General features: G+C 45.0%; 2 protein-coding genes across 4 annotated transcripts in view; both read right to left on the reverse strand.

The window, feature by feature from the left end:
* Window positions 1–12329, reverse strand: part of SNAPIN (SNAP associated protein) — a 48051-nt gene extending 35722 nt beyond the window's left edge. Inside the window, exons 1-3 of the mRNA XM_070766257.1 lie at window positions 12146–12329; window positions 11173–11219; window positions 10975–11093 (exon numbers count right to left, since the gene is read on the reverse strand). Of these exons, the coding sequence (XP_070622358.1) occupies window positions 10975–11093; window positions 11173–11219; window positions 12146–12270 (291 nt within the window). The 5' untranslated portion in view covers window positions 12271–12329. The remainder of the gene's footprint in view (window positions 1–10974; window positions 11094–11172; window positions 11220–12145) is intronic.
* Window positions 12330–13991: 1662 nt separating this feature from the next.
* CHTOP (chromatin target of PRMT1) lies at window positions 13992–27712 on the reverse strand. Of its 3 annotated transcripts, none has more exons than XM_070766258.1 (6): window positions 27361–27710; window positions 25945–26025; window positions 23747–23897; window positions 20716–20893; window positions 17824–17958; window positions 13992–14923 (listed from the first exon to the last, which is right to left on the reverse strand). In XM_070766258.1, exons 2-6 carry the CDS (start codon window positions 26007–26009, stop codon window positions 14721–14723), a joined length of 732 nt encoding a protein of 243 aa, XP_070622359.1. In that variant the 5' UTR covers window positions 26010–26025; window positions 27361–27710; the 3' UTR covers window positions 13992–14720. The 3 variants fall into 3 exon arrangements, with proteins under 3 accessions (XP_070622359.1, XP_070622360.1, XP_070622361.1); XM_070766259.1 differs by having other exon boundaries at window positions 20716–20890; window positions 27361–27708; XM_070766260.1 differs by lacking the exons at window positions 13992–14923; window positions 20716–20893 and having other exon boundaries at window positions 17828–17958; window positions 27361–27712.
* Between the last annotated feature and the right edge of the window lie 56 nt (window positions 27713–27768).

Raw genomic sequence — 27768 nt, forward strand, 5'->3', positions numbered from 1 at the left:
AGAAAGAGAAAGAAAGAGAAAGATAGCAAAAGAGAGAAAGAAAGAGAGAAAAAGAGATAAGAGAGAAAGAAAGCAAGAGAGACAGAGAGAAAGAAAGAGATAAGAGAGAAAGAAAGAGACAGCAAGAGACAGAGAGAAAGAAAGAAAGAGATAGCAAAAGAAAGAAAGAGCAAGAGAGAGAGACATAGCAAGAGAGACAGAGAGAAAGAAAGATAAAAAGAAAGAAAGAGACATAGCAAGGTACAGAGAGAGAAAGAGAAAGAAAGAGAGAGAGATAGCAAAAGAGAGAAAGAAAGACATAGCAAGAGACATAGCAAGAGAGAAAGAAAGAGAAAGAGATAGCAAAAGAGAGAGAAAGAGCAAGAGAGACGGAGAGAAAGAAAGAGACAAAGCAAGAGACAGAGAGAAAGAGAAAGAAAGAAAGAGAAAGATAGCAAAAGAGAGAAAGAGAGAGAAAAAGAGATAAGAGAGAAAGAAAGAGCAAGAGAGACAGAGAGAAAGAAAGAGATAAGAGAAAGAAAGAGACAGCAAGAGACAGAGAGAGAAAGAGAAAGAGATAGCAAAAGAGAGAAAGAAAGAGCAAGAGAGACAGAGAGAAAGAGATAAGAGAGAAAGAAAGACATAGCAAGAGACAGAGAGAGAAAGAAAGAGAAAGAGATAGCAAAAGAGAGAGAAAGAGCAAGAGACAGAGAGAAAGAAAGAGACATAGCAAGAGACAGAGAGAAAGAGAAAGAAAGAGAAAGATAGCAAAAGAGAGAAAGAGATAAGAGAGAAAGAAAGACATAGCAAGAGACAGAGAGAGAAAGAAAGAGAAAGAGATAGCAAAAGAGAGAGAGACATAGCCAGAGAGACAGAGAGAAAGAAAGAGATAAGAGAAAGAAAGAGACATAGCAACAGACAGAGAAAGAAAGAGAGATAGCAAAAGAGAGAAAGAAAGAGCAAGAGACAGAGAGAAAGAGATAAGAGAGAAAGAAAGAGACATAGGAAGAGACAGAGAGAGAAAGAGATAGCAAAAGAGAAAGAGAGACAGAGAGAAAGAAAGAGATAAGAGAAAGAAAGAGACATAGCAACAGACAGAGAAAGAGATAGCGAGAGAAAGAAAGAGCAAGAGACAGAGAGAAAGAAAGAGATAAGAGAGAAAGAAAGAGACAGAGCAAGAGAGAGAAAGAGAAAGAAAGAGAAAGAGATAGCAAAAGAGAAAGAAAGAGCAAGAGAGACATAGCAAGAGAGACAGAGAGAAAGAAAGAGACAGCAAGAGAGAGAAAGAAAAAGATAGCAAAAGAGCAAGAGCAAGAGAGAGACATAGCAAGAGAGACAGAGAGAAAGAAAGAGATAAGAGATAGCAAAAGAGAGAAAGAAAGAGACATAGCAAGAGACAGAAAGAGAAAGAGATAGCAAAAGAGAGAAAGAAAGAGCAAGAGAGACAGAGAGAAAGAGATAAGAGAAAGAGACATAGCAAGAGACAGAGAGAGAAAGAGAAAGAAAGAGAGACAGAGAAAGAAAGATAAGAGAGAAAGAAAGACATAGCAAGAGAGAGAGAGAGAAAGAAAGAGAAAGAGATAGCAAGAGAGAAAGAAAGAGACAGAGAGACAGAGAGAACTAAAGAGATAAGAGAGAAAGACAGAGCAAGAGACAGAGAAAGAAAGAGAAAGAGATAGCAAAAGAGAGAAAGAAAGAGCAAGAGAGAGAGAGAGACATAGCAAGAGAGAAAGAGAGAAAGAAAGAGATAAGAGAGAAAGAAAGAGACATAGCAAGACACATAGAGAGAAAGAGAAAGATAGCAAAAGAAAGAAAGAGCAAGACAGAGAGAAAGAAAGAGATAAGAGAGAAAGAAAGAGACATAGCAAGAGACAGAGAGAGAAAGAGAAAGAAAGAGAGACAGAGAAAGAAAGAGATAAGAGAGAAAGAAAGACATAGCAAGAGACAGAGAGAGAAAGAAAGAGAAAGAGATAGCAAAAGAGAGAGAAAGAGCAAGAGAGACGGAGAGAAAGAAAGAGACATAGCAAGAGACAGAGAGAAAGAGAAAGAAAGAGAAAGATAGCAAAAGAGAAAGAAAGAGAGAGAAAAAGAGATAAGAGAGAAAGAAAGAGCAAGAGAGACAGAGAGAAAGAAAGAGATAAGAGAAAGAAAGAGACATAGCAACAGACAGAGAGAGAAAGAGAGAAAGAGATAGCGAGAGAAAGAAAGAGCAAGAGACAGAGAGAAAGAAAGAGATAAGAGAGAAAGAAAGAGACAGAGCAAGAGAGAGAAAGAGAAAGAAAGAGAACGAGATAGCAAAAGAGAAAGAAAGAGCAAGAGAGAGACATAGCAAGAGAGACAGAGAGAAAGAAAGAGATAAGAGAGAAAGAAAGACAGCAAGAGAGAGAGAAAGAAAAAGATAGCAAAAGAGCAAGAGCAAGAGAGAGACATAGCAAGAGAGACAGAGAGAAAGAAAGAGATAAGAGATAGCAAAAGAGAGAAAGAGCAAGAGAGACAGAAAGAGATAAGAGAGAAAGAAAGAGACATAGCAAGAGACAGAAAGAGAAAGAGATAGCAAAAGAGAGAAAGAAAGAGCAAGAGAGACAGAGAGAAAGAGATAAGAGAAAGAGACAGAGCAAGAGACAGAGAGAGAAAGAGAAAGAAAGAAAGAGAGACAGAGAAAGAAAGAGATAAGAGAGAAAGAAAGACATAGCAAGAGACAGAGAGAGAAAGAAAGAAAGAAAGAGAAAGAGATAGCAAAAGAGAGAGAAAGAGCAAGAGAGACAGAGAGAAAGAAAGAGACATAGCAAGAGACAGAGAGAAAGAGAAAGAAAGAGAGACAGAGAAAGAAAGATAAGAGAGAAAGAAAGACATAGCAAGAGACAGAGAGAGAAAGAAAGAGAAAGAGATAGCAAGAGAGAAAGAAAGAGACAGAGAGACAGAGAGAACTAAAGAGATAAGAGAGAAAGAAAGACAGAGCAAGAGACAGAGAAAGAAAGAGAAAGAGATAGCAAAAGAGAGAAAGAAAGAGCAAGAGAGAGAGAGACATAGCAAGAGAGACAGAGAGAAAGAAAGAGATAAGAGAGAAAGAAAGAGACATAGCAAGACACATAGAGAGAAAGAGAAAGATAGCAAAAGAAAGAAAGAGCAAGACAGAGAGAAAGAAAGAGATAAGAGAGAAAGAAAGAGACATAGCAAGAGACAGAGAGAGAAAGAGAAAGAAAGAGAGACAGAGAAAGAAAGAGATAAGAGAGAAAGAAAGACATAGCAAGAGACAGAGAGAGAAAGAAAGAGAAAGAGATAGCAAAAGAGAGAGAAAGAGCAAGAGAGACGGAGAGAAAGAAAGAGACATAGCAAGAGACAGAGAGAAAGAGAAAGAAAGAGAAAGATAGCAAAAGAGAAAGAAAGAGAGAGAAAAAGAGATAAGAGAGAAAGAAAGAGCAAGAGAGACAGAGAGAAAGAAAGAGATAAGAGAAAGAAAGAGACATAGCAACAGACAGAGAGAGAAAGAGAGAAAGAGATAGCGAGAGAAAGAAAGAGCAAGAGACAGAGAGAAAGAAAGAGATAAGAGAGAAAGAAAGAGACAGAGCAAGAGAGAGAAAGAGAAAGAAAGAGAACGAGATAGCAAAAGAGAAAGAAAGAGCAAGAGAGAGACATAGCAAGAGAGACAGAGAGAAAGAAAGAGATAAGAGAGAAAGAAAGACAGCAAGAGAGAGAGAAAGAAAAAGATAGCAAAAGAGCAAGAGCAAGAGAGAGACATAGCAAGAGAGACAGAGAGAAAGAAAGAGATAAGAGATAGCAAAAGAGAGAAAGAGCAAGAGAGACAGAAAGAGATAAGAGAGAAAGAAAGAGACATAGCAAGAGACAGAAAGAGAAAGAGATAGCAAAAGAGAGAAAGAAAGAGCAAGAGAGACAGAAAGAGATAAGAGAAAGAGACAGAGCAAGAGACAGAGAGAGAAAGAGAAAGAAAGAAAGAGAGACAGAGAAAGAAAGAGATAAGAGAGAAAGAAAGACATAGCAAGAGACAGAGAGAGAACGAAAGAGAAAGAGATAGCAAAAGAGAGAGAAAGAGCAAGAGAGACAGAGAGAAAGAGACATAGCAAGAGACAGAGAGAAAGAGAAAGAAAGAGAAAGATAGCAAAAGAGAGAAAGAAAGAGAGATAAGAGAGAAAGAAAGCAAGAGAGACAGAGAGAAAGAAAGAGATAAGAGAGAAAGAAAGAGACAGCAAGAGACAGAGAGAGAAAGAGAAAGAGATAGCAAAAGAGAGAAAGAAAGAGCAAGAGAGACAGAGACAAAGAGATAAGAGAAAGAAAGAGACATAGCAAGAGACAGAGAGAGAAAGAGAAAGAAAGAAAGAGAAAGAGAGACAGAGAAAGAAAGATAAGAGAGAAAGAAAGACATAGCAAGAGACAGAGAGAAAGAAAGAGAAAGAGATAGCAAAAGAGAGAGAGAAAGAGCAAGAGAGACAGAGAGAAAGAAAGAGACATAGCAAGAGACAGAGAGAAAGAGAAAGAAAGAGAAAGATAGCAAAAGAGAGAAAGAAAGAGAGAAAAAGAGATAAGAGAGAAAGAAAGCAAGAGAGACAGAGAGAAAGAAAGAGATAAGAGAGAAAGAAAGAGACAGCAAGAGACAGAGAGAAAGAAAGAAAGAGATAGCAAAAGAAAGAAAGAGCAAGAGAGAGAGACATAGCAAGAGAGACAGAGAGAAAGAAAGATAAAAAGAAAGAAAGAGACATAGCAAGGTACAGAGAGAGAAAGAGAAAGAAAGAGAGAGAGATAGCAAAAGAGAGAAAGAAAGACATAGCAAGAGACATAGCAAGAGAGAAAGAAAGAGAAAGAGATAGCAAAAGAGAGAGAAAGAGCAAGAGAGACGGAGAGAAAGAAAGAGACATAGCAAGAGACAGAGAGAAAGAGAAAGAAAGAAAGAGAAAGATAGCAAAAGAGAGAAAGAGAGAGAAAAAGAGATAAGAGAGAAAGAAAGAGCAAGAGAGACAGAGAGAAAGAAAGAGATAAGAGAAAGAAAGAGACAGCAAGAGACAGAGAGAGAAAGAGAAAGAGATAGCAAAAGAGAGAAAGAAAGAGCAAGAGAGACAGAGAGAAAGAGATAAGAGAGAAAGAAAGACATAGCAAGAGACAGAGAGAGAAAGAAAGAGAAAGAGATAGCAAAAGAGAGAGAAAGAGCAAGAGACAGAGAGAAAGAAAGAGACATAGCAAGAGACAGAGAGAAAGAGAAAGAAAGAGAAAGATAGCAAAAGAGAGAAAGAGATAAGAGAGAAAGAAAGACATAGCAAGAGACAGAGAGAGAAAGAAAGAGAAAGAGATAGCAAAAGAGAGAGAGACATAGCCAGAGAGACAGAGAGAAAGAAAGAGATAAGAGAAAGAAAGAGACATAGCAACAGACAGAGAAAGAAAGAGAGATAGCAAAAGAGAGAAAGAAAGAGCAAGAGACAGAGAGAAAGAGATAAGAGAGAAAGAAAGAGACATAGGAAGAGACAGAGAGAGAAAGAGATAGCAAAAGAGAAAGAGAGACAGAGAGAAAGAAAGAGATAAGAGAAAGAAAGAGACATAGCAACAGACAGAGAGAGAAAGAGAAAGAGATAGCGAGAGAAAGAAAGAGCAAGAGACAAAGAGAAAGAAAGAGATAAGAGAGAAAGAAAGAGACAGAGCAAGAGAGAGAAAGAGAAAGAAAGAGAAAGAGATAGCAAAAGAGAAAGAAAGAGCAAGAGAGAGACATAGCAAGAGAGACAGAGAGAAAGAAAGAGATAAGAGAGAAAGAGACAGCAAGAGAGAGAAAGAAAAAGATAGCAAAAGAGCAAGAGCAAGAGAGAGACATAGCAAGAGAGACAGAGAGAAAGAAAGAGATAAGAGATAGCAAAAGAGAGAAAGAGCAAGAGAGACAGAAAGAGATAAGAGAGAAAGAAAGAGACATAGTAAGAGACAGAAAGAGAAAGAGATAGCAAAAGAGAGAAAGAAAGAGCAAGAGAGACAGAGAGAAAGAGATAAGAGAAAGAGACATAGCAAGAGACAGAGAGAAAGAGAAAGAAAGAGAGACAGAGAAAGAAAGAGATAAGAGAAAGAAAGACATAGCAAGAGACAGAGAGAGAAAGAAAGAGAAAGAGATAGCAAAAGAGAGAGAAAGAGCAAGAGAGACAGAGAGAAAGAAAGAGACATAGCAAGAGACAGAGAGAAAGAGAAAGAAAGAGAAAGATAGCAAAAGAGAGAAAGAAAGAGAGATAAGAGAGAAAGAAAGAGCAAGAGAGACAGAGAGAAAGAAAGAGATAAGAGAGAAAGAAAGAGACAGAGAGAGAAAGAGAAAGAGATAGCAAAAGAGAGAAAGAAAGAGCAAGAGAGACAGAGAGAAAGAGATAAGAGAAAGAAAGAGACATAGCAAGAGACAGAGAGAGAAAGAGAAAGAAAGAGAAAGAGAGACAGAGAAAGAAAGAGATAAGAGAGAAAGAAAGACATAGCAAGAGACAGAGAAAGAGAAAGAGATAGCAAAAGAGAGAGAGAAAGAGCAAGAGAGACAGAGAGAAAGAAAGAAAGAGACATAGCAAGAGACAGAGAGAAAGAGAAAGAAAGAGAAAGATAGCAAAAGAGAGAAAGAAAGAGAGAGAAAAAGAGATAAGAGAGAAAGAAAGAGCAAGAGAGACAGAGAGAAAGAAAGAGATAAGAGAGAAAGAAAGAGACAGCAAGAGACAGAGAGAAAGAAAGAAAGAGCAAGAGATAGCAAAAGAGAGAAAGAAAGAGCAAGAGAGAGAGACCTAGCAAGAGAGACAGAGAGAAAGAAAGATAAAAAGAAAGAAAGAGACATAGCAAGGTACAGAGAGAGAAAGAGAAAGAAAGAGAAAGAGATAGCAAAAGAGAGAAAGAAAGAGCAAGAGACATAGCAAGAGACAGAGAGAAAAAGAGATAAGAGAGAGAGAAAGAGACATAGCAAGAGACAGAGAGAAAGAAAGAGAAAGAGATAGCAAAAGAGAGAAAGAAAGAGCAAGAGAGACAGAGAAAGAGATAAGAGAGAAAGAAAGAGACATAGCAAGAGACAGAGAAAGAGAAAGAAAGAGATAGCAAAAGAGAGAAAGAAAGAACAAGAGAGAGACATAGCAAGAGAGAGAAAGAAAGAGATAAGCGAGAAAGAAAGAGACATAGCAAGAGACAGAGAGAGAAAGAAAGAGAGATAGCAAGAGAGAAAGAAAGAGCAGGAGAGACAGAGAGAACTAAAGAGATAAGAGAGAAAGAAAGTCAGAGCAAGAGACAGAGAGAGAAAGAGAAAGAAAGAGAAAGAGATAGCAAAAGAGAGAAAGAAAGAGCAAGAGAGAGAGAGACATAGCAAGAGAGACAGAGAGAAAGAAAGAGATAAGAGAGAAAGAAAGAGACATAGCAAGAGACATAGAGAGAAAGAGAAAGAAAGAGAAAGATAGCAAAAGAAAGAAAGAGCAAGACAGAGAGAAAGAAAGAGATAAGAGAGAAAGAAAGAAAGAGACATAGCAAGAGACAGAGAGAGAAAGAAAGAAAGAGAAAGAGATAGCAAAAGAGAGAAAGAAAGAGCAAGAGAGACAGAGAAAGAGACATAGCAAGAGACAGAGAGAGAAAGAAAGAGAAAGAGATAGCAAGAGAGAAAGAAAGAGACAGAGAGAACTAAAGAGATAAGAGAGAAAGAAAGACAGAGCAAGAGACAGAGAAAGAAAGAGAAAGAGATAGCAAAAGAGAAAAAGAAAGAGCAAGAGAGAGAGAGACATAGCAAGAGAGACAGAGAGAAAGAAAGAGATAAGAGAGAAAGAAAGAGACATAGCAAGAGACATAGAGAGAAAGAGAAAGATAGCAAAAGAAAGAAAGAGCAAGACAGAGAGAAAGAAAGAGATAAGAGAGAAAGAAAGAGACATAGCAAGAGACAGAGAGAGAAAGAAAGAAAGAGAAAGAGATAGCAAAAGAGAGAAAGAAAGAGCAAGAGAGACAGAGAAAGAAAGAGACATAGCAAGAGACAGAGAAAGAGAAAGCAAAAGTGAGAAAGAAAGAGAAAGAGAGACAGAGAGAAAGAAAGAGACATAGCAAGAGACAGAGAGAAAGAGAAAGAAAAAGAGATAGCAAAAGAGAAAGAAAGCAAGAGAGACAGAGAAAGAAAGAGATAAGAGAGAAAGAAAGAGACATAGCAAGAGACAGAAAGAAAGAGATAGCAAAAGAGAGAAAGAAAGAGAGACAGAGAAAAAGAGATAAGAGAGAAAGAAAGAGACATAGCAAGAGACAGAGAGAGAGAGAAAGAAAGAGAAAGAGATAGCAAAAGAGAGAAAGAAAGAGAGACAGAGAGAAAAAGAGATAAGAGAGAAAGAAAGAGACATAGCAAGAGACAGAGAGAGAAAGAAAGAAAGAGAAAGAGATAGCAAAAGAGAGAAAGAAAGAGCAAGAGAGACAGAGAGAAAGAAAGAGATAAGAGAGAAAGAAAGAGACATAGCAAGAGACAGAGAGAGAAAGAGAAAGAAAGAGATAGCAAAAGAGAGAAAGAAAGAGCAAGAGAGAGAGAGACATAGCAAGAGAGACAGAGAGAAAGAAAGAGATAAGAAAGAAAGAGACATAGCAACAGACAGAGAGAGAAAGAAAGAGAAAGAGATAGCAAAAGAGAAAGAAAGAGCAAGAGAGAGAGACAGCAAGAGAGACAGAGAGAAAGAAAGAGATAAGAGAGAAAGAAAGAAACATAGCAAGAGACAGAGAGAGAAAGAGAAAGAGAGAGAGACATAGCAAGAGACAGAGAGAGAAAGAGAAAGAAATAGATAGCAAAAGAGAGAAAGAAAGAGCAAGAGAGAGAGACATAGCAAGAGAGAGAAAGAAAGAGATAAGAGAGAAAGAAAGAGACATAGCAAGAGAGAGAAAAAAGAGATAAGAGAGAAAGAAAGAGACATAGCAAGTGGCAGAGAAAGAGAAAGAGATAGCAAAAGAGAGAAAGAAAGCAAGAGAGAGAGAGAGAAAGAGATAAGAGAGAAAGAAACATAGCAAGAGACAGAGAGAGAAAGAGAAAGAGAGGGAGACATAGCAAGAGAGACAGAGAGAAAGAAAGAGATAAGGAGAAAGAAAGAGACAAAGCAAAGAGACAGAGAGACAGAGAAAGAAAGACAGAGAAAGAGAGACAGAAAGAAAGAGACATAGCAAGAGAGAAAAAGAGACATAGCAAGAGAGACAGCAAGAGAAAGAGAGAGAGAAAGAAAGATAGCAAGAGAGACAGAATGAAAGAGATAGCAAGAGAGGCAGAGAGCAAGGGAGAGAAAGACGGAGGGAAGGAGGGAGAGAGAAAGAGAGCAAAAAAGAAGAAAGAAGGGAAGGAAGAGAGAAAGAGGGAGGGAGAAATAGAGTGAAATGGAGGAAGAGATATTTTTTTTGTCCAAACTTTTCTTTAGCCCCCCCTCCCCTGGTTCAGTGTTCCCCAGGATTTTGAAAATATGAATAATGTGCCGCGGCTCAAAAAAGGTTGGGAAACACTGCTGTACAATGTCCCTTAAGCAGTCATTAAGTACTTAGCTAGCAGCTGTGAAGAAACTTCACACTCCTTCTTCCAATGAAGTGAGACACGCACACACGTTGCTCTGCTTTGGTTTCAAAGGCGTGAAAAATCAACGAAGTCCAGAAAAAAGCAACACATGATTCCTGAAGAACTGTGATCAGGTACTCTTCCACAACGGCCAAACCCACATGCTGCTATTTATAGCAGCAGCCCTAATTACTGGAGCCCCACCCAAACACAGGTGGCCTCCCTTATTTCCTGCAATATGTCCTTACTTGGTCTCTTCTACGCATAATTCTGCGCTTGCGTGGGTCCAAAACGTTGGCATCCGAATCAAGGGAAGATAAGGGAGATTGACTGCCTGGGCTGTGTGCCAAGCCCCCCTCTGCCGAGTCACTCCCACCTTCTTCTTCGTCCCAGGAAACTAAACTCTGAACTGACTCGGTCGGCAATAACACAGGCCTGTGACATGTTGAAGTTTCCCCTGCATCCACCTCCCCATTCCCTTGGGCAGGAGCTGGGCCAAAGCCAACCACAACAAAGGGTGAGAAATTGTTGAATTGCCTTGCACTCCCGAGGCATTTTTCTTTACTTTGCAAGGTTTTTCCCTGCACGCAACGGCCGAGAGACGCAATGGGGCTCCCAGTTGTCAGTTAAGATGTGCCCCTCAAAGCTGGGTGCAATTTGGGGGTGGCAGATGGGGCAGGGCCGCTAGAGGGGGAAATCTTCCTACCTTTTCCCGTGGGCGTGGCTTGGGATCACGTGAGTGGTCCAGGTTGGCCACACCCACAGTCACATGACCATCAAGCCACACCCACAGTACCGGCCATCTTTTAAAAAATTTAGAATCCACCCCTGGGTCCCATGGTTCCCTATTGCAACCTGAGGAGCAAAGTCAATGGAGAAGCCGGGTTCCCTTAAACTTGTATTTTATTCCTTTATGAGATTTGTAGGCTGCCTCAAAGGTAACTAACCGGGCAGCTCACCTGTGTAACCCTCAATCCTTCGATGGAGAGTCCTCGGGCTTGACGACTGTCACGGGGCCTTCTCATAATTAATTATAGTTTATTAGATTTGTATGCCACCCGTCTCCGAAGACTCGGGGCGGCTCACAGCATAGCAATAATACAATGCATTACAAATCTAACAATAAAAAAATTTAGATCCATTTAAAAGACATTAATAACATAATAAAACCCTCCACCATTTTTGTAGCCCGTCTTTGGACTCGTTCAATTTGATCCATCTCTTTTTGTAGGTGAAGTCTCCAGAACTGGACACAGTATTATTCCAAATGTTAATTGGTCAAATAGGTCAAGGGCTACTCGTGACTGGCGGAACCTAAGTTCCTTTGTATCTCAGAGGACTAAGGACTTATTAACTAAGTTGCTTGGTTATCCCCAATATTTTAAAGCCCTCCACTAAGTTCCTAGTGAAAGAGGAGAAAGCGCGGGTCACTTCTCACGCCCATCATTTTTGCTCTCCGCCGGACTCCAATCCCCATCATCCCCCACCCCATTCTAAGGCACCTGGGCGTTCTGGAGGATGTTGTTCACCAGGACAACCCTACGCCGGGCGTTGAGCAGCTTCTTGACATAGGGGTCCAAATCCAAGGCAACTTTCTGGTCCTCATTGATCCGGCAGAGCTCTGGGAGGGAAGGAGGAGGAAATTGTAGTGGTGGGCTTCTGGAGGTTGGGGGTCAAGGGGAATTAATGTCTAGACTTACCTGCTGCCAGGCTGTCAATGTGTTCCCGCAGTTCCACCTGGCTCTCTCTGTTGGACAAGAGAGGGCCTGAATTGGGTCTGGGGGCTTTTTTAAAGCAGCCCTTTTAATCCACCAGAAAGCTGATTTCATCCCACCTGCCTGCTTCCAAAGATGGAAGCCAACTTGGTCTTCCACTCAGGGAAGCTGCATCATACGGATGCCCACCTGTCCATCAGCCACATGGTATAGATATGCAAGTGTCCAGGAAAAGGGAAAAAAGCTGCACCTGTTGGATCTCATCCCCTCCCTCACCTGCCTGGCTTGGAAACCCACCTTGGCCTTAGAAAGAAGAGAACTACACCGGACAGAAACCTACCTGTCTGTCTCTGAGTGTCTCCTTCCTACCTGATGGGGTGTACAGGTAAAAAAAGTGTGGATTTCACACACTCACACCTTACACACTGTTTTGAACTTGGAAGCCCACCTTCGAAATGGAGAAGCTGCACCGGGCAGACACCTGCCTACCTGCCTGTGTAGCTCTGAGCTACCAACCTCCCCCCCCCTCACAAACACAAACGTCTATCTGGCTGTGTCCAGGAAAAGTAAGCTGCACCTGACGGATTTCACCCCCCAACCTGCCTGGTTTCAAACTCAGAAGCCCCCCCTGGCCTTTGAATGGGGGCAGCTGCACCACATGGACACCCGCCTGCCTGCCTCTGAGCCCCTTTCCTCCTACCTGCAGCCTGTCCAGGTAAAGGAAGCTGCACCTGACAGATTTCAACCCCCACCTGATGCCTGGCTCTGAAGGCAAAAGTCCCCCCCCGGCCTTCGAATGGGGGCAGCTGCACCTGTCGCACAACCGCCTGCTTGCCTGCCTGCCCCCCCCCCGAGGGCGTGTCGAATCAGGATTAACACACACACACACATACACAACTGAACTGTCCACGCGCAGCGGACGGACAACCAACCACCCACCGCCTACCCGCCCGCCTACCGGACGGCGTGGACGTGGGTGTCCAGCTGCCCCACGGCCGGCCGCAGGAACTCCAGCAGCCCTTCGGCGAAGACGTCCCGGGCGGCAGGTCCCGCCGGACTGGAAAGGCCCGCAGTCGCCGCCATGACGGTTGCTGTTTACCTCAGCTGCTTCTTCCGCCGCCGCAAAGCTTGCCGGGAGAATGCGCCTGCGCGCAACTCGACGGAAAGGGGGCGGAGCGCGCCGGACGCCGCCTTGCCGAAAGGCTCGCTGGGAAATGGAGTCCCTTCGGGGAAGGGGCCGATTCCCTCCTCCGGATTGCTTTAAAAAGAAAAAAGCATCTATCTAAAGACTCCTCCAAATATAAAACGTATTTTCCTTGCACATGCTCGAAGGGCGCCTGGGAGAGGGGGGGGGGGATAAGAGAGTTGGAAGGCAACTTAAAGGTCATGTATTTTACTATGTGTATATAGATATATACCCACTAAAACCCTCATTGTGTATTGGACAAAATAAATAAATAAAAAATAAACCTCCCCCAAACATACAAGAGACCCTTCCCCATTTCCAACAGGTGGCAGTCCAATCTCTTCTTTGAAAGCTGAAGGCCAGTTGTCAATGACCTGCAATTGAGTTGGGAATCTCCCCAATAAAACCTTCCATTGAAGGCCTCCCTAGGTATTTTACATACACTGCTCAAAAAACTAGGAACACCCAACCACCCAAATAACACCTGAATGAAATATTCTCATGGAATACTTTGTTCTGTACAAAAGTTGAATGTGCACAACAGCGGGTGAAATCAATTGTCAATCAGTGTTGCTTTCTCAGTGGACAGTTTGATTTCACAGGTGTTTGATTGACTTGGAGCTATATTGCCTTATGTTCCCTTTATTTTTGGGAGCGGTGTAATAAACCTTAACCAAGTCCGTTTGTGCATATACCTTTGTAAGATTATAGTTTATAAAATTTTGTAAGTGAACTAACGCAAAACCGGTATCGTTTTCTATTCCTGCTTCCATTAAGCCAGGAAGCATCCAACCAAAAGCCAATGAATTTTTCCTTTGTAGCCGTTAAGAAAACCCAGAGACCAAACTTGAATCATCATCTATTAAGAAATGATCCGTCTCCCCATTAACATGCCCTCGTCTCTGACTGGAGTGTAACAGTTGTCGATATCATCTACACACATGCACACACAATTTTTTGGCTGTAAACCACCTGCTGGCTCAATGGGCAGCCAATACCTTTTATAAACGAAATAAAACCTGGTCCAGAATAAACAATCAAGAAGTGGGGTGGGTGACCAAGGGCTGGCTCCCCCATATCTGTGTTTTGTTTTGCACAATAGGACTGCCCAGCTAGTGTGGTACACAAACCCTGATTTGTGTGGCCATCAAAACAAGATAATATTTCTGTTGTTATTTCCAACATTTAATACAGAAGACGACAAAAGTCAACAAGAGCAAAAAGGATATTTCTTAACTCCCCCCCTCCCCGTTTTTTTCAGCTCCCCAAAAACCGCAAGTCAATCAAACTTGAGAGTGCGACATCAGAAAAGGGAGAAGACTTGCAACAAAGCAGAGCACCCAAACTCTGCGATGAGGAAAAATAAAGAGTTGTGTTGTTTTTAAATGATATAGACTTGTTTATTTAGCTGCCTATGGAAATTGAGCTATGTAGGGGAAGTTTAAGGAGCTATATAGGAAATTTAAGGGGAAAACCGGGGTGGGGGGTGGTATCTTGGCACGTGGTATCCAGCACCCCCCAAGCCCACCCTGGATTCATCATTCGGAACTCCCAAAGACTTTGAAGCAGGAAAAAAAATAAACACACGCACACACAAAACAACACAACCAGGCACACAGTCCATGTTATTTTTCATTTTCCCTTCAATCCATTGTTCCTTACAGAAAATAAAAACGGGATGTTACAAGATGCCATCTGGAATTGCAGATGGGGGTGTGGGGGGGGGAGCAACCGTCTCCTTGGCAACCCAAATGCACCAACACCCCCCCCCCCCAAAAAAAAAATCACATAGGTTTGTCACCATTTAAAAAACAAAACCACCAACCTGGCTTCTTCTGGGCCTCTTTTGGGGTTTAGAAGATCAAATTTGGGGGGCAAATCAAATTTTTTTGGGGGTGGGGGAGGAGGAGGATCCTGCCGGCTCGAGTCACAACAGGGCTGTTGGACACAGGAAAAGTGAGGGAGGGGTGTGGGATCCAGCCCCCCCTTCCTCCCCCCACCGTCCCTGGGAGAGAGAGGACGATTGGGGAAAGGAAGGCAGGGGTGTATGGGGTGAAGATGGGGGTCCCGGAAGGGAGGGGGCCAGAAGGCTGCTTCGCTAAGAGAAATGGGGAACAACGGGTGCAATTCCCTGTTTATAGAGGGGTCTTTCTCTGCCCCCCAACCCCCAAACCAGGAGCATCGAAACTTAAGGGGCGGCATTCCAAAGAGAAACGTTCCTCTCTGGCAGGATGACCTTAGTGGCATTCGTGGTCGCCGCGGCGAGAGGACCAATCTACGCTTGCCCCCCCCCAGCTGTGCCCTCCAAGCCCCCCCCCCCCTCCCCGGGCCCCTTTCCCCCACAGTCTCAATCGTTGGTTTCCGGGTCTGTCTGAGCCATGTAAGCGTCCAGCTCAGCGTCCAGGTGCCCTTTCGTTTTCGACATGTAAGCGTCCAGCTGGTTGTCCAACTGCTCCTTGGTCAGCGCCGGGCGAGTGGCGCCTCTGCCCCGGCCACGCCCTCTTCCGCGGCCCCCGAAGCCGCCCCTGGCCCGGCCGGCCATGCCGCGACCTTTGGGAGGGGGAAAAAAAAGGCGGAAGGGAACCGTCAGAAGGCTGCAAGGAGGAGGGTCCCCCCCACCAAAAAACATTAGTCACACAACTGAGGGAGAGACACCCCAACATGTGTATTTCCCTATACAGTGATCCCCCGGTTATTGCGTCCCCGACCATTGCGAACGGGCTACATCGCGATTTTTCAACCCGGAAGTAAAAACACCATCTGCGCATGTGCGCCCTTTTTTCCTATGGCCACGCATGCGTAGATGGTGTTCCCCGCCGGGCAGATCAGCTGCTGGGCGGCTTCCCTGGGTCTTTCCCCTCTTGCTGGCGGGAGGGCGAGAAGCCCCCCCCCCAGCACCCGCTCGCCCTCCGTTCGCCCGCCCTTCGCCCGGCCACCCGCCATTTGCTCGCTGCTCGCCCGGCCACCCGGGTTCGTTTGGCTTCGGGACTCAGTTGGGAAGCGGCACGGGTGTTTTAAAAGGTCTCCGCCGGCATGGGGGGCTTCTTAGCACCCCCCCAAACCCGGGTTGGGGGTTCGGGGGGGGGGTAGGAAGCCCCCCATGCCGGCGGAGACCTTTTAAAACACCCCTGCCGCTTCCCAGCTGAGTCCTCAAGCCAAGCGCAGAAGTTAGCCTTGAATCCCTTTGAATCCCGCCGCTTCTGCTGGATACGGGCGATGGGGGGGCGAGCTGCCACAGCCCCTGGCTTCCGCGCCGCTCGTCCCACCCACCGCCCGTATCCAGCAGAAGCTGCTGGATTCAAAGTGCTGGGGTGGGGGGCTGTCGGGACAAGCCGCGCACAAAGGCCGAGGCGAGGCTGAGCAGGAGGAGAAGCCAACCAGCGAGGCGGTGGGCTGGGAGCCGCAGGCGAAAGGAGCTCGGGCATCAGAGCGCGGCGCCAGGCATTGTTCTCCGGACCCCGCCCACTCAGCCCCGCGGCGGCCCTTTCCCTCTCCAGGCTGCGGGCGGGGTCCGGAGAACAATGCCCGAGCTCCTTTCGCCTGTGGCTCCCAGCCCACCGCCTGTCTCCTGCTGCCCGGTTTAGCCAGGACACGAGCGGCGAAGTGACTTGGAGGAATGGGAAGTCCAAATCGGCCGGTTTCAGCTTCACATTCCTCCAAGTCATTTCGCACCCCCAACCCAACCCTTGTTTGGGGGGGTGCTAGCGAGCCCCCCATGTCGGCGGGGACGTTTTAAAACACCCGCGTGGCTTTCCAATGAGTCCCAAAGACAAACGCGGAAGTTTGACGTTTGTCTTCGGGACTCATTGGAAAGCCGCGCGGGTGTTTTAAAACGTCCCCGCCGACATGGGGGGCTCGCTAGCACCCCCCCAAACCTGGGTTGGGGGCTCGGGGGGGTGCTAGCGAGCCCCCCATGTCGGCGGCGACGTTTTAAAACAGCCGCACCGCCCCCAATCTTCGGCTCCTCGCTAGCGCTGCGGAAGTTAAAAACACCATCTGCACATGCGCAGATGGTGTTTTTACTTCCGCAGCGCTACTTCGCGAAAACCCGCTCGTTGCGGGGGGTCCTGGAACGGAACCCTTGCAACGAGCGGGGGATCACTGTATACCTGAAGTGCCTTAATAATGATTTTATTAACCTTTAAGTTTTACAAATGTTCTAATTGTCAGTTCCACACTGAAAAATATCATAAATGCAGAGTCTGTATTTTTACTTTGTCTTAAGTTGTGGGAATTTGGAAGTGAAGCTTCTGAAAGTTATGAATGCTGAAGAATCTAAATACAACCATCGTGTATCATATGTCCCATGTGTTGTACTAACCTTGTGATTATTTTACCATATAATCACATAGAAGTGTTTTATATATTGTATTTTTTATTCAAATGTTGTAAGCCGCCTTGAGTCCACCGAGAGGGGAGGCACAGAAGTCCAATTAATAAATAAATAATAATTGTTGTGGTTGGCTCTGGCCCAGCTCCTGCCCCAAGGACTGTGGATGTGGGGGAGACATCCACATGGTGCAGGCCTGTTTTGCCCCCGGTGGAGTCTGCTGCTGATGAAGGCTCCTATGACCAAGAAGACATGAGTGACAGGGAGGAGGAGAGTGTGGCAGACAGCTCAGAAGGAGATCAATTCTCTAGCTCCCCCTTGGATTCAGAACAAGAGTTAATGATACAGCCACACATGCGGAGAGCGATGCATAGGCAACAACAACTGAGAGATTATTATCAAAGAAAATGAGGCCACCTGTGGTTGGGTGGGGCTGTGGTCATTAGTGAGGCTGCTGTAAAGAGCAGCCTGTGGGTTTGGCCATTGTGGAGGATTATCTGATCATTGTGTTTCGTGACTGCTTTGCTGACTTTGACCTTTTGTGTGCTGATTTTTCTCCGCTTTGAAACTAAACCAAAGCAAAGTGTGTTTCACTTTGTGAAAGAAGAAGGCCTGTGAATTGCCTCACAGCTGCAAGCTAAGTATCACAGAACTGATAAGGGACTTGTACAAATTACCAGGTTGTTCTGGAGACGAGGGCTCTTGGCTATATCAAAAGAGGGCTTAGGTTAAGGGAATTTTCATTATAAAGAACATTGTTTTGGATTTTCAAACGTGTGTGTGTGTCTGAAATTTGTACCTGTGAATTTTTGGGAGGAGTCTGCCAGAGAGCCCGACAGAACAAATAAATATTTTCTGTCCACTTTATTCTTTTACCTCCCTTTCTGCAGCCAAAATTATTGGTCCACGCAATTACACGCTTTCGCATCCTACTTTTCTGGACTCAAGCTAAACGGCTGAATGGTTGTTCAGACATTGCTTTTCTGTCTTCTGAACCTGATGCATGCAATCTCCATCTCCTTGTGGTCTCCATTCCCTTGACTGCAACACAACCCCAATGATCCCCGAGACACAAACACACACACACCCTCTCTTTGTCCTTCATGTTCCTTCCACTCACCTCTGCCCAGGCCGCCCCGTCCCATGGCTCCTCGGCCAAGGCCGCCCCTGCCAGGCCCCGCCCGGCCTCTCATGCCTCCTCTCCTCAGGCCCATGCGGGGACCGAGCCCTCGGCCTCCCCGAAGCAAACTATGTCCTGTAAGAGAGGGAGGGGAGAAGGGTCACGACTGTAGTAATCACAGACGTAGAGACGCGATTTCTGAAACGCTTTGCCCTCTTATTGGTCCCTCTGAGCGAGCAGCTTCTGATGGGTGAAGCTCTGACTCTCTCAGACTAGCAGTCTATCTTTTATAGATCGTGCAGAATGCAGCTGCGAGAGCAATCATGGGCTTTCCCAAATATGCCCATGTTACACCAACATTCCGCAGTCTGCATTGGTTGCCGATCAGTTTCCGGTCATAATTCAAAGTGTTGGTTATGACCTATAAAGCCCTTCATGGCACCGGGCCAGAATATCTCCAGGACCGCCTTCTGTCGCACGAATCCCAGCGACCGGTTCAGTCCCACAGAGTTGGCCTTCTTTGGGTCCCGTCAACTAAGCAATGTCGTCTGGCGCGCCCCAGGGGAAGAGCCTTCTCTGTGGTGGCTCCGACCCTCTGGAACCAGCTCCCCCCTGAGATTAGGATTGCCCCCACCGTCCTTGCCTTTTGTAAACTCCTTAAAACCCACCTCTGCAGTCAGGCATGGGGGAATTGAAACATCTCCCCCTTGCCCATGTTGTTTTGGTGTTTGTTTGTTTGATTGATTGTGTGCTTCTTTTTTATATATATTGGGATTGTTTTATGAATTTTTTAACCTAAAACTGTAATTAGATTGGTAAATATTAGATTTGTCACTATGTACTGTTTTTGCCATTGTTGTGAGCCGCTCCGAGTCTGCGGAGAGGGGCGGCATATAAATCCAATAAATCTAATCTAATCTAATCTATAACAAAATTCTTGCATATGCAATTATAAAACATTAATTTCTTCATTTAATTCGAGTTACAATGTCAATGATATAATATGTAACACATAGCATCAGGCTTAATTCTTTCAGCAGGATGACTAAAATAAACTGAAAAGCAGAAGGATTTCAATAGAAGCCTAATCAATTTCCTCAAACTAATCCAAAAGGGGTGATTTGCCTCAACTTCAAGCACCTAGGTTCTTAATCCAATCATTGCTGGTTTGACCTCTGTTGTTAGCTAGAGCTGAACAAGCATGTAACCTTTTCCCTAGATACATGGAGTGTATAATTTTTATACTTTTAAATAGTACAGAATAATGAAATGCTTTATTGGAAGATAGGTTTGTCTATCATTGCAACAATTGATAATAACCTACATCAAATGCAGGAAATCTCTTTTGAGATCAGTAAATTCAAACCTGCTGTAAAACCCCCCTCCCACCCCTTTCAAGCTCCCCCCCCCCAGGTAAGCATTCACACCTTCACCAGGGCAAGAACCAAAGAATCCCAACCCCCAATTCTCCTGAGGTTGCCTACAACACCCCCACACACACATACACAATCAAAATTATTGCCCAGGGCCAGTTCTGTTCCACAGCAATGTGGTTTTACTCAAGCATCTCTCTGTCCACCCGTCCCTGGCACATGTGACAAAATGGACCTTTCTTGCCAATTCAAAAAAAACAAACAAACCTGAGCATCTCTTCCTGCCATTTTCCACAATCACACCCTCAGGTTTGTTATGGACAGGTAATCCTCAACTTACGACTGTTTGAAAGTTAGAAGGGCACTGAAAAAGAGTGACTCAGGGCCTGTGTTTATCTAGATCCCTTGAGGACCTGTATGCTGCACGAGTCAAAAAGAGGGCTGGGAAAATATCCAGAGACCCCTCCCCTTCTGGGTTGCTTCAGGGCACTGCACATCAAAGCAACTGGACACAAGGGCGGTTTTGCCACCATGCCAATATTCTGCTTAACAACTAACTCCTCCCTCAATACTCAAATAATTTACTAAGTCTGTATTACTATTATTGTTTTTTTCTTCCTTACTGGCGTCAATTTCTTCCCACCTATTACTATAGCCACCTTGCTTCCACCTTTCAATTATATTGTTTTTATTTGTTTCCTAGTATAATTTGATTGCTTATTAGTAATCTTGACTATCCATTAAGTGTTGAGTCTTTTTATTTTTGATGAATGTATTTTATTCTCATGTACACTGAGAACATTATACACTTAAAGACAAATTACTTGTGTGTCCAATCATACTTGGCCAACAAAGAATTCTATTGTATACGGTGTTCCCTCGATTTTCACGGGTTCGAACTTCGCGAAGTCTATACCACAGTTTTTCAAAAATATTAATTAAAAACATACTTCGTGGTTTTTTCTGCCCAATGATATATGTCATCACCAAATTTTTGTCCGCCTTTAATAAATATTTTTTAATAAACTTTCATAAATCAACATGGTAAGTAATAATCTAAATGGTTGCTAAGGGAGTGGGAAATTGCAATTTAGGGGTTTAAAGTGTTAAGGGAAGGCTTGTGTTGCAGCATCCCCCTTGGTCACATGACCAAAATTCACACACTTGACAACTGGTGTGTTTATGAAGGGTGTAGCATCCTCTCACTCTTTGTGTGTGACGTGATCACTGTTTATGAGACCTTTCCGGGGGCCTCCCGACAAGCAAATTCAATGGGGGCTCGCTTAATGACTGCTGTGTTTCGCTTAAAAACAATTTTTTTTAAAAAAAGGCTGCCAGATGAAGCCTGACTCACCACCATGCTTGATAAGAGAAATTCTGGTCATGATTGTGATTGTAAGTTAAGGGCTACCTGTAATTCTTAAGATACTAAAGGCAGCAATATATTACAAGCCCAGGAAAGCCACAGGCCATTTTTCATCGTGTTGCCAAAGGGCATCAAGCCCCGCAGCGCACTCACCTCTCAGGGGGATTCCTCCACGCAGCAGTCCCCGCGCTCGTCCCCCGCGCATGGCCCCACGGGGCAAGCCTCTCATCGGCAGCCCCCGTCCTCCTAAGGCCCCTCGAGCCAGGGCTCCCGCCGGCCGGCCTAAACGTGCCTGGATGTTACTTTTGCCCAGACGCTGCTTCAGGCTCTTCTGGAAGAAGGGAGCGTTAGAAGAAGGGGAAAGGCAGGGGGGCACAAGCAGGGGGTGCAATGGCACGCCCAGGGGAGAACTACTGTACATAACCTATAAGGCAGAAATTGGCATTGTTAGCAGCATCACTGGGTGGGGGTGGGGGAAACGAAATCACACGGCTGGCTTTTGCTGCAGGGAGGGATCCGCTCTGGAAATCTTGGTCCAGTGGTTGAATGCCAACCTCTCAATTCAGCTTTGAGGTCATTAATTCAGCTTGAGGGGCTGCCAGAGAGAGGAAGGGGGTCAAGCTCTTCTCCAAAGCACCCGAAGGCCAGACAAAATGACGCAGCAGGTAGAGTGCTGTACTGCAGGCCACTGAAGCTGACTGTAGATCTGTAGGTCAGCGGTTCAAATCTCATCACCGGCTCAAGGTTGACTCAACCTTCCATCCTTCCAAGGTGGGTCAAATGATTGTGGGGGCAAGAGGCTGATTCTCTGTTAAAAAGTGCTATTGCTAACCTGTTGTAAGCCGCCCTGAGTCTAAGGAGAAGGGTGGCATAAAAATCAATCAATCAATCAAATAAATAAATAAGGAATAATGGATGGGAACTGAAATCGAGGAGAGATTCCACCTGGGAATGAGGAGGAAATTTTCTGACAGTGAGGACAATCAAACCACAAAACAGAAGTGGCCTTCAGAAGATGTGGGAGTTTCATCCCTGGAGGCTTTCAAGGTGCTGCCATCTGTCAGAAATGGTATGGGGGGTCTCCTGCTTGGGCTAGATGACCTACAAGGGCCCTTCCCACGCTGTTAATCTAATCTAAGTTGGAGGGCCAAGCCAAAGGGGGGGAAGAGCAAAGGCACCTCCTCCTCGATATACAAGGGCAGGAATTTCTGGGCTTGAGCTTCAGAGTATCTCATCTGTCAAATCATGCAGGTCACAGTTGACTCAAAGCTGCTTTTTTTCTTTTCTTTTCCCAAAAGGCAACTGGACATCCTTGGCGTGTGAGTGATTTTCCACTAATTTGAATCCAATAAATCCATTAATAGAATATACAGGAAATGTGTCCTGTATATATGATAATATACAGGAAATAGTATCAGGGCAGACTAGATGGACCACGAGGTCTTTTTCTGCCGTCAATCTTCTATGTTTCTATTCCCCACTGGTCAGTCAGAACAGAAGCAGCCTCTTGGGTGAGAAGCCAAAAGAAGTGAAATAAAACAGGAAAGTCCAGGTGCCTTTTTGGGGGGTGGGTGGGTGGGTAATATTTTTGGAACAGAGGACCCCATCCCCAAAAGGATGGGAGGGAGGGAAACCTCCGCCATAAGAACCACAAACGGCTTGGCTTGAGAAGATAGGTCCCCAGGTGGGGGATCAACGTTCAACTTCCAAGTGCCTCTTTGACAGCAGGGTGGAAAAGCATGAATAGCAACAGCACTTAGGACCGATATGCCACTCTCCAGGGCTTCACGGCCCCCTCTAAGCGGTTTACCAGAATCACCATATTGTCGTTTACCCACCTCGGAAGGATGAGTATCCCTGTAAGGGAATTTGCCATGTTACAAGCCCAGAGAGATGAAAACAGTACAGGATTCTCTCCCCCCCTACCAACCATTATCAGGTAAGGGAGGGAGGTGCCACTCAGCCAAGCTGTCTGAAATGCCAAGGAAACGAAACCCAGTGTTGTTTGGGGACAGGATCCCACCCAATAATTGGTTCTAAATCCCGTTGCTACTGGTTCGCATGCGCACAAGCGTCCTAGGTGGGTGGGCGAAGCCTCCTGCCTCCACCACCACTTGGCCGAACCTTGAGCGATTCCACCTTTCTCACTGGGCTCTTTAGTTTTCCTTCCATCAATTCCTGCGACCCAGCAGAGCTTAGAACAGTGGCTGCTTTCAAATTTTTCCTTCCTTTCTTTCCCCTCTCCCTCTCTATGCATGCATGTATGTATGTATGTATGGCTTTTGAGTGAATGGCAATAAGGCCAAGCGCTTATTTCAGTGTTCCAAAAAAAAGATAGGATCTTATTTTAGGGGAAACACAGTACATAGATAGATGGATGGATGGATGATAGGTAGGCAGGTAGAAGATAGATGGCTGGAAGATACAGTATATATAGAGACAGATATATAGATAGACCGACAGACAGATGGCCATCACACTGTTTCTCCCAAAATAAGACATCCCCTGATAATAAGCCCAATTGGGCTTTTGAGTGTATGGCAATAAGGCCAAGCGTTTATTTCAGGGTTCAAAAAAATGTAAGCCAGGGTCTTATTTTAGGGGAATCACGATAGATAGATAGATATAGATAGATATAGATAGATATAGATAGATGAAAAGACAGAGGGAAGGATGGAGAGAGAGACCACTGTTCTAAGCTCTGCTGGGTTGTAGGAATTGTTGGAACAAAAACCAAATCAAATAATTTAAAAAAATCAAATAAAATAAAAATTGTTGGAACGAAAATCAAATAAAAAGAGCCTAGCGAGAGGTGGAATCCTATCCCCAAAATAATGCTATTTCCCCTTCCATATCTATCTATCTATCTATCTATCTATCTATCTATCTATCTATCTATCTATCTATCTATCGCCGCTTTCATTCACACACCTAATGGCTGCCTGGCTGTGATTTTGCAACATTTCCAAAGAAGAAAAATTGGTAATAATTTGCTAATACAGATCCACCCGAGAGGAAACATGGCCTGAAGCCCTGTGGGATCCAATCCGGACGATCATTGGAACCAGAGGTTTTAATCTTCCGGGCTTTCGGCCTGGGGTGCCGGAGCCCCTCCTCACCTTCACCCTCCAGGCCCTTCCCACCCCCCCTCCAGCTGCCGAGTCTCCTCTCCCTCCGGCCTCACCTGCTTGAGCTTCAAGGCAGCCTGGACGGAAGGCCTGTTTTCCATCTGCTGGGCCAGCCTCCGGTTTCGGGCACTGGCTAATTGCTGCTGCTGCATTGTGGCGCGAATATTCACCGGGATCGGCTGTTTGTTCTTCAGCATATTAGTAAAGCTTCAAGGTCGAACAAAACGGGTGTGTTTAAGCAAACGGTTTCATTACAAACCCATTTTAAGCGGCATTTCACAGCCCTCTCAGAGCAGAAGGGGGGGTTGCACAGCTGCATCCCGCGACTTTTATTTTTTTTTAATAAATGCAATAAGGTGGTTACACACACTCTTTAAGATCCCGTTTAAAACATAATGGGAACTTTTTTTTTGGTTCCCATTTTTCCACAAAGCGTGCGAAGGAGGGGGGGGGGAACGGTGACACACACAACATTCGAAAGGCGTGGATGGAAAACCAGACGGATGACGGCGTCTGGATAAAATCAAACAAAGGAGGGAAATGGACAAAGCAAAGCAGAAATGGCAGTGAAAAGATGGGGAGCAGGAGGGGGAGACAGGGGGTCTAAGTAGAGAAGGAAAGGAGGGAGGTTTGGAGGATGTTAAGAAAGGAACTGCTAGGTTATTCCCAGAGTGACCACCTTCTAGACGCTAGGACAAACGGAGGGGTCAGAATGGAAGAATGGTGAACACTGCAAGCCACCATCTTGGCGTCCTGAAACGGGCATGGAGAGAAGTATCCCAAAACCGTAAACCTATCTTACCCTTTATTTTCCCCTCTCTCCATTGAAAACATAAAATGTTTATCAAATAACAAGAAACATTTTGTATAGCAACATTAACCCCTAGGAGCAGCGATCCAACCGGATGGTTTTTTTAAACGGTAATAGAAATCAGGACGGCTCACAAGACTTATGAGTGAATATTTATTATTCCCCCTTCATGATACGAATGGTAATAATAATAATAGTGTTAAAACTCTAAATAATAAAGTCTTGGCCTATGTGGGACTGAATTCCCAGAGCTTTGCTAACTGGATCCGATGGGCTTTGGGGCCAACCAAGTCGCTGATTATATCCGGAAAAAGGTTACAGATAGTCCTCGGCTTACAACAAGAAATGAGCCCAACTTTTCTATCGTTCAGTGAGACATTTGTGAAGTCATGTTTTGCCTCATTTCTCGCCACAGGTAAGTGAAACGCCGCAGCTGTTAAACGAGGAACATCGTGGATAAGTGAATATCGCTTCCCCACCGACTTGCAACTGCCATAAATTGCTAAGCGGTCTGAATTTTGATCCCCTCTCGCTGATGCTGCAACGGTTGCTAAGTGTGAAAAACGGTCATAAGCCATTTTTCCCATAGTGCTGTTGTAATTTCCATTAGTAAACAAACCGTTGTGACTCGAGAACTACCTGTAATGATTTTTTTCAAGGGAAGAAAGGATGCTGTTAAAACATCCCAATCTTCATATAGGTAAACATCGCCTGTAGATTTTTTTAAAAAATGACTAAAAATCTATTACCTGTCGATTTTTTAAAAATAACTTGAGTTACCATACTTTCCTGCTGGACATTTAGGCCGATTCACCTAGAAATGTAGTTTAACCCAGAAAGGGAACGAAAAGCAAAAGCTTCAGGAAACAGTCGGAGATTTGAACTGACAGAGACACAGACGAGGAAGAGGATGGTGCAGAGGAGAGGAAGCAGGAGGTGATGGGAGCCAAGCACTTGCCTCTTACAAGGCCCCCAAGGAGCCTTCGGGCTGGTCGGAGCGGCCAGCTGCCTGCCTCTTACAGCACAGACCACACGAGCTGGCGCGTGTCTGCCTCGGGCACAGCAGGAAGCCTCCCACAGCTGCGGTGACATGCTACCACACTGCGGGTGTCATACCACACATCTCTAGAATATGAACACATGTGGAAGAAAAAAAAGGAGGGCGTTTCCTCAGGACACATCCCACACCACGCGACCGGGTTTGCCGGTTAGACCGACAACGTTTTGCCCTTTCAGCCTGGTGTACCACGGCGGGCTGCGGGATCGAAAGGCAGCGGGGGAGCTGCCCCTGCGGCTCTCGGCTGCCTCTGGGTAGATTAGAAGCATCGCAAAGGCCGCTCTTGCTCTGGATACCAAACAGAGTGTACAAAACTAAAAAAAAAAAAGAAGAACGTAAAAAATAAAAAGATCTTATGAGCTGAAGGTGGCCGTTGGGTTCCTCACCGCTCGTTAAGAGACATCTTGCTGGTGCTCTTAAGCACGACTTTCGGCGCTGACTGCGCGGCCATCTCCGGTGCCCAGAACCTGCGCAAAAAAATGGAGGACGTTTATTCATATCCTGCCTTTATTATTATTTTCTTCAAACAACAGCCTAACGTCTTAATTACTACCCCGAATTGGCTCCATTATTTTTTTTAAAAAATATTCTTGATGATTGATTCCTAAGGACCACCAGAACCTGACCAGCTGCCCCGCAGAAGAATGGAATGGAATAGAATAACTTGTTCACTTTGAATGTATACTAATTGGCGCGCATTAAAAATGAAATTTTGTCGCATAACAGAGTCGCCACTTCCAACATAACACTACACATAGTGAGATAGATAGATAAAAAGTAAATACTAAACAATGTAAGCCAACCTGGCTTTTTGGTTGGGACTGGGGCCATTAAGCTGTCACTTTGGGTAGGGATTTTAATGTTATTTTTATAATGTTATTTTTATAAACTCAGCGGCCCCGAGTCTTCAGAGAGGGGCGGGCATACAAATCTAATAAATAATAATAATGGTTTTATTCTTGTTTTATGACTGTAACTAGATTTTATATTACCTTATTACTGTTAGCTGCCCAGAGTGCATTTGGAATTGAGTGGCATATAAATGCAGCTAATGAATGAATGAATGAATGAATGAATGAATGTATATAGCCACATCTATATTTCCATGTTTATTTTAACTTAGATTTCTTACACATTTTTATAACTTTAAGCCTCAATATAACTTTTTTATATCTTTGTATATTTATAAGCCGCCCTGAGTTGCAGGAGAAGGGCGGCATAGATATCTAATAAGAAAACAAATATTATATATCTATTACATTGATTATTCTATATTTATCTATATTAATCCCCAGCTGTGGAGGCAGCAGTCACAGAAGCGCCTCAGGCCATTGGGCGGTGGGCACTCTGTAAACCAGCCTACCCTGAGGGGTGGTTGTTGTAGCAGGGGAAATTCAAGAATTATTATTATTTAATTGCTTGGGGATGGGGCAAACCCCCCCCCCCTCAGCAAGGCCAAACATTCAAGGAAGGCGTCTCCCAGCCTGGCATCCCACCCCCATAATAACCCCATGTCTTAGCAAATGCTGGACTACAACTCCCATTATACCCAGGACAAGGAAGAACTGCAATATCCATAATACACAGCCGCCCAAAATGGGACATGCGGTCCAGAAGAGCTTTCCCCGCTTAAGCGCCAGGTGAGAAATACGCGAAAGAAAACGGCTCCGTCCCTCTCCACCGGAAGTGCACACCCCCCTTCCGGTAGGCCGCATTTCCAGCCTGTCACGCGGGCCAACTGTCCCGTTCCCCCCCACCCACCCTTCCCAATGCCACCTGGCCACCCCCAGTGGGTCCCTCACCGTCGGGGTCGAGGCTCGCCCGGTTTGTTTTGCGACTCTGCCGGCGGCTGCGACGGGAGGCTCCGTTCAGGCCTCGCCCGGCCGGCCCCCTCGGATGCCCTGAACGCCAAGATGGTGGCGGTGGTGGTTTTCCCCTTCACTTAGCCGACCCTCGGGAACAGCCCGACCCGCTCTCCGCCGCTGCTGCCGCTCCGCCGCCGAGGCTTCTTCCACCTCTCCGGCTCTCAAATCTCCCCTCAGAAAAAGCCCGGCAAAATGGCGCCGCCCAAGGCTTTTCTTTTCTTCACAGCTCGCGCATGCGCCGGCGAGGCGCAGGAGGGGGGGGGAAACTCGGCTCTGCCCCCCTCTCGCGAGTAGCGCAGGCGCGGAAGAAGTGCGAGCGCGCGAGGAAAAAAAGGGCGGGGACCC

Source organism: Erythrolamprus reginae, chromosome 13 (assembly GCF_031021105.1).
Source record: "Erythrolamprus reginae isolate rEryReg1 chromosome 13, rEryReg1.hap1, whole genome shotgun sequence".
NCBI classification, from domain to species: Eukaryota; Metazoa; Chordata; class Lepidosauria; order Squamata; family Dipsadidae; genus Erythrolamprus; species Erythrolamprus reginae.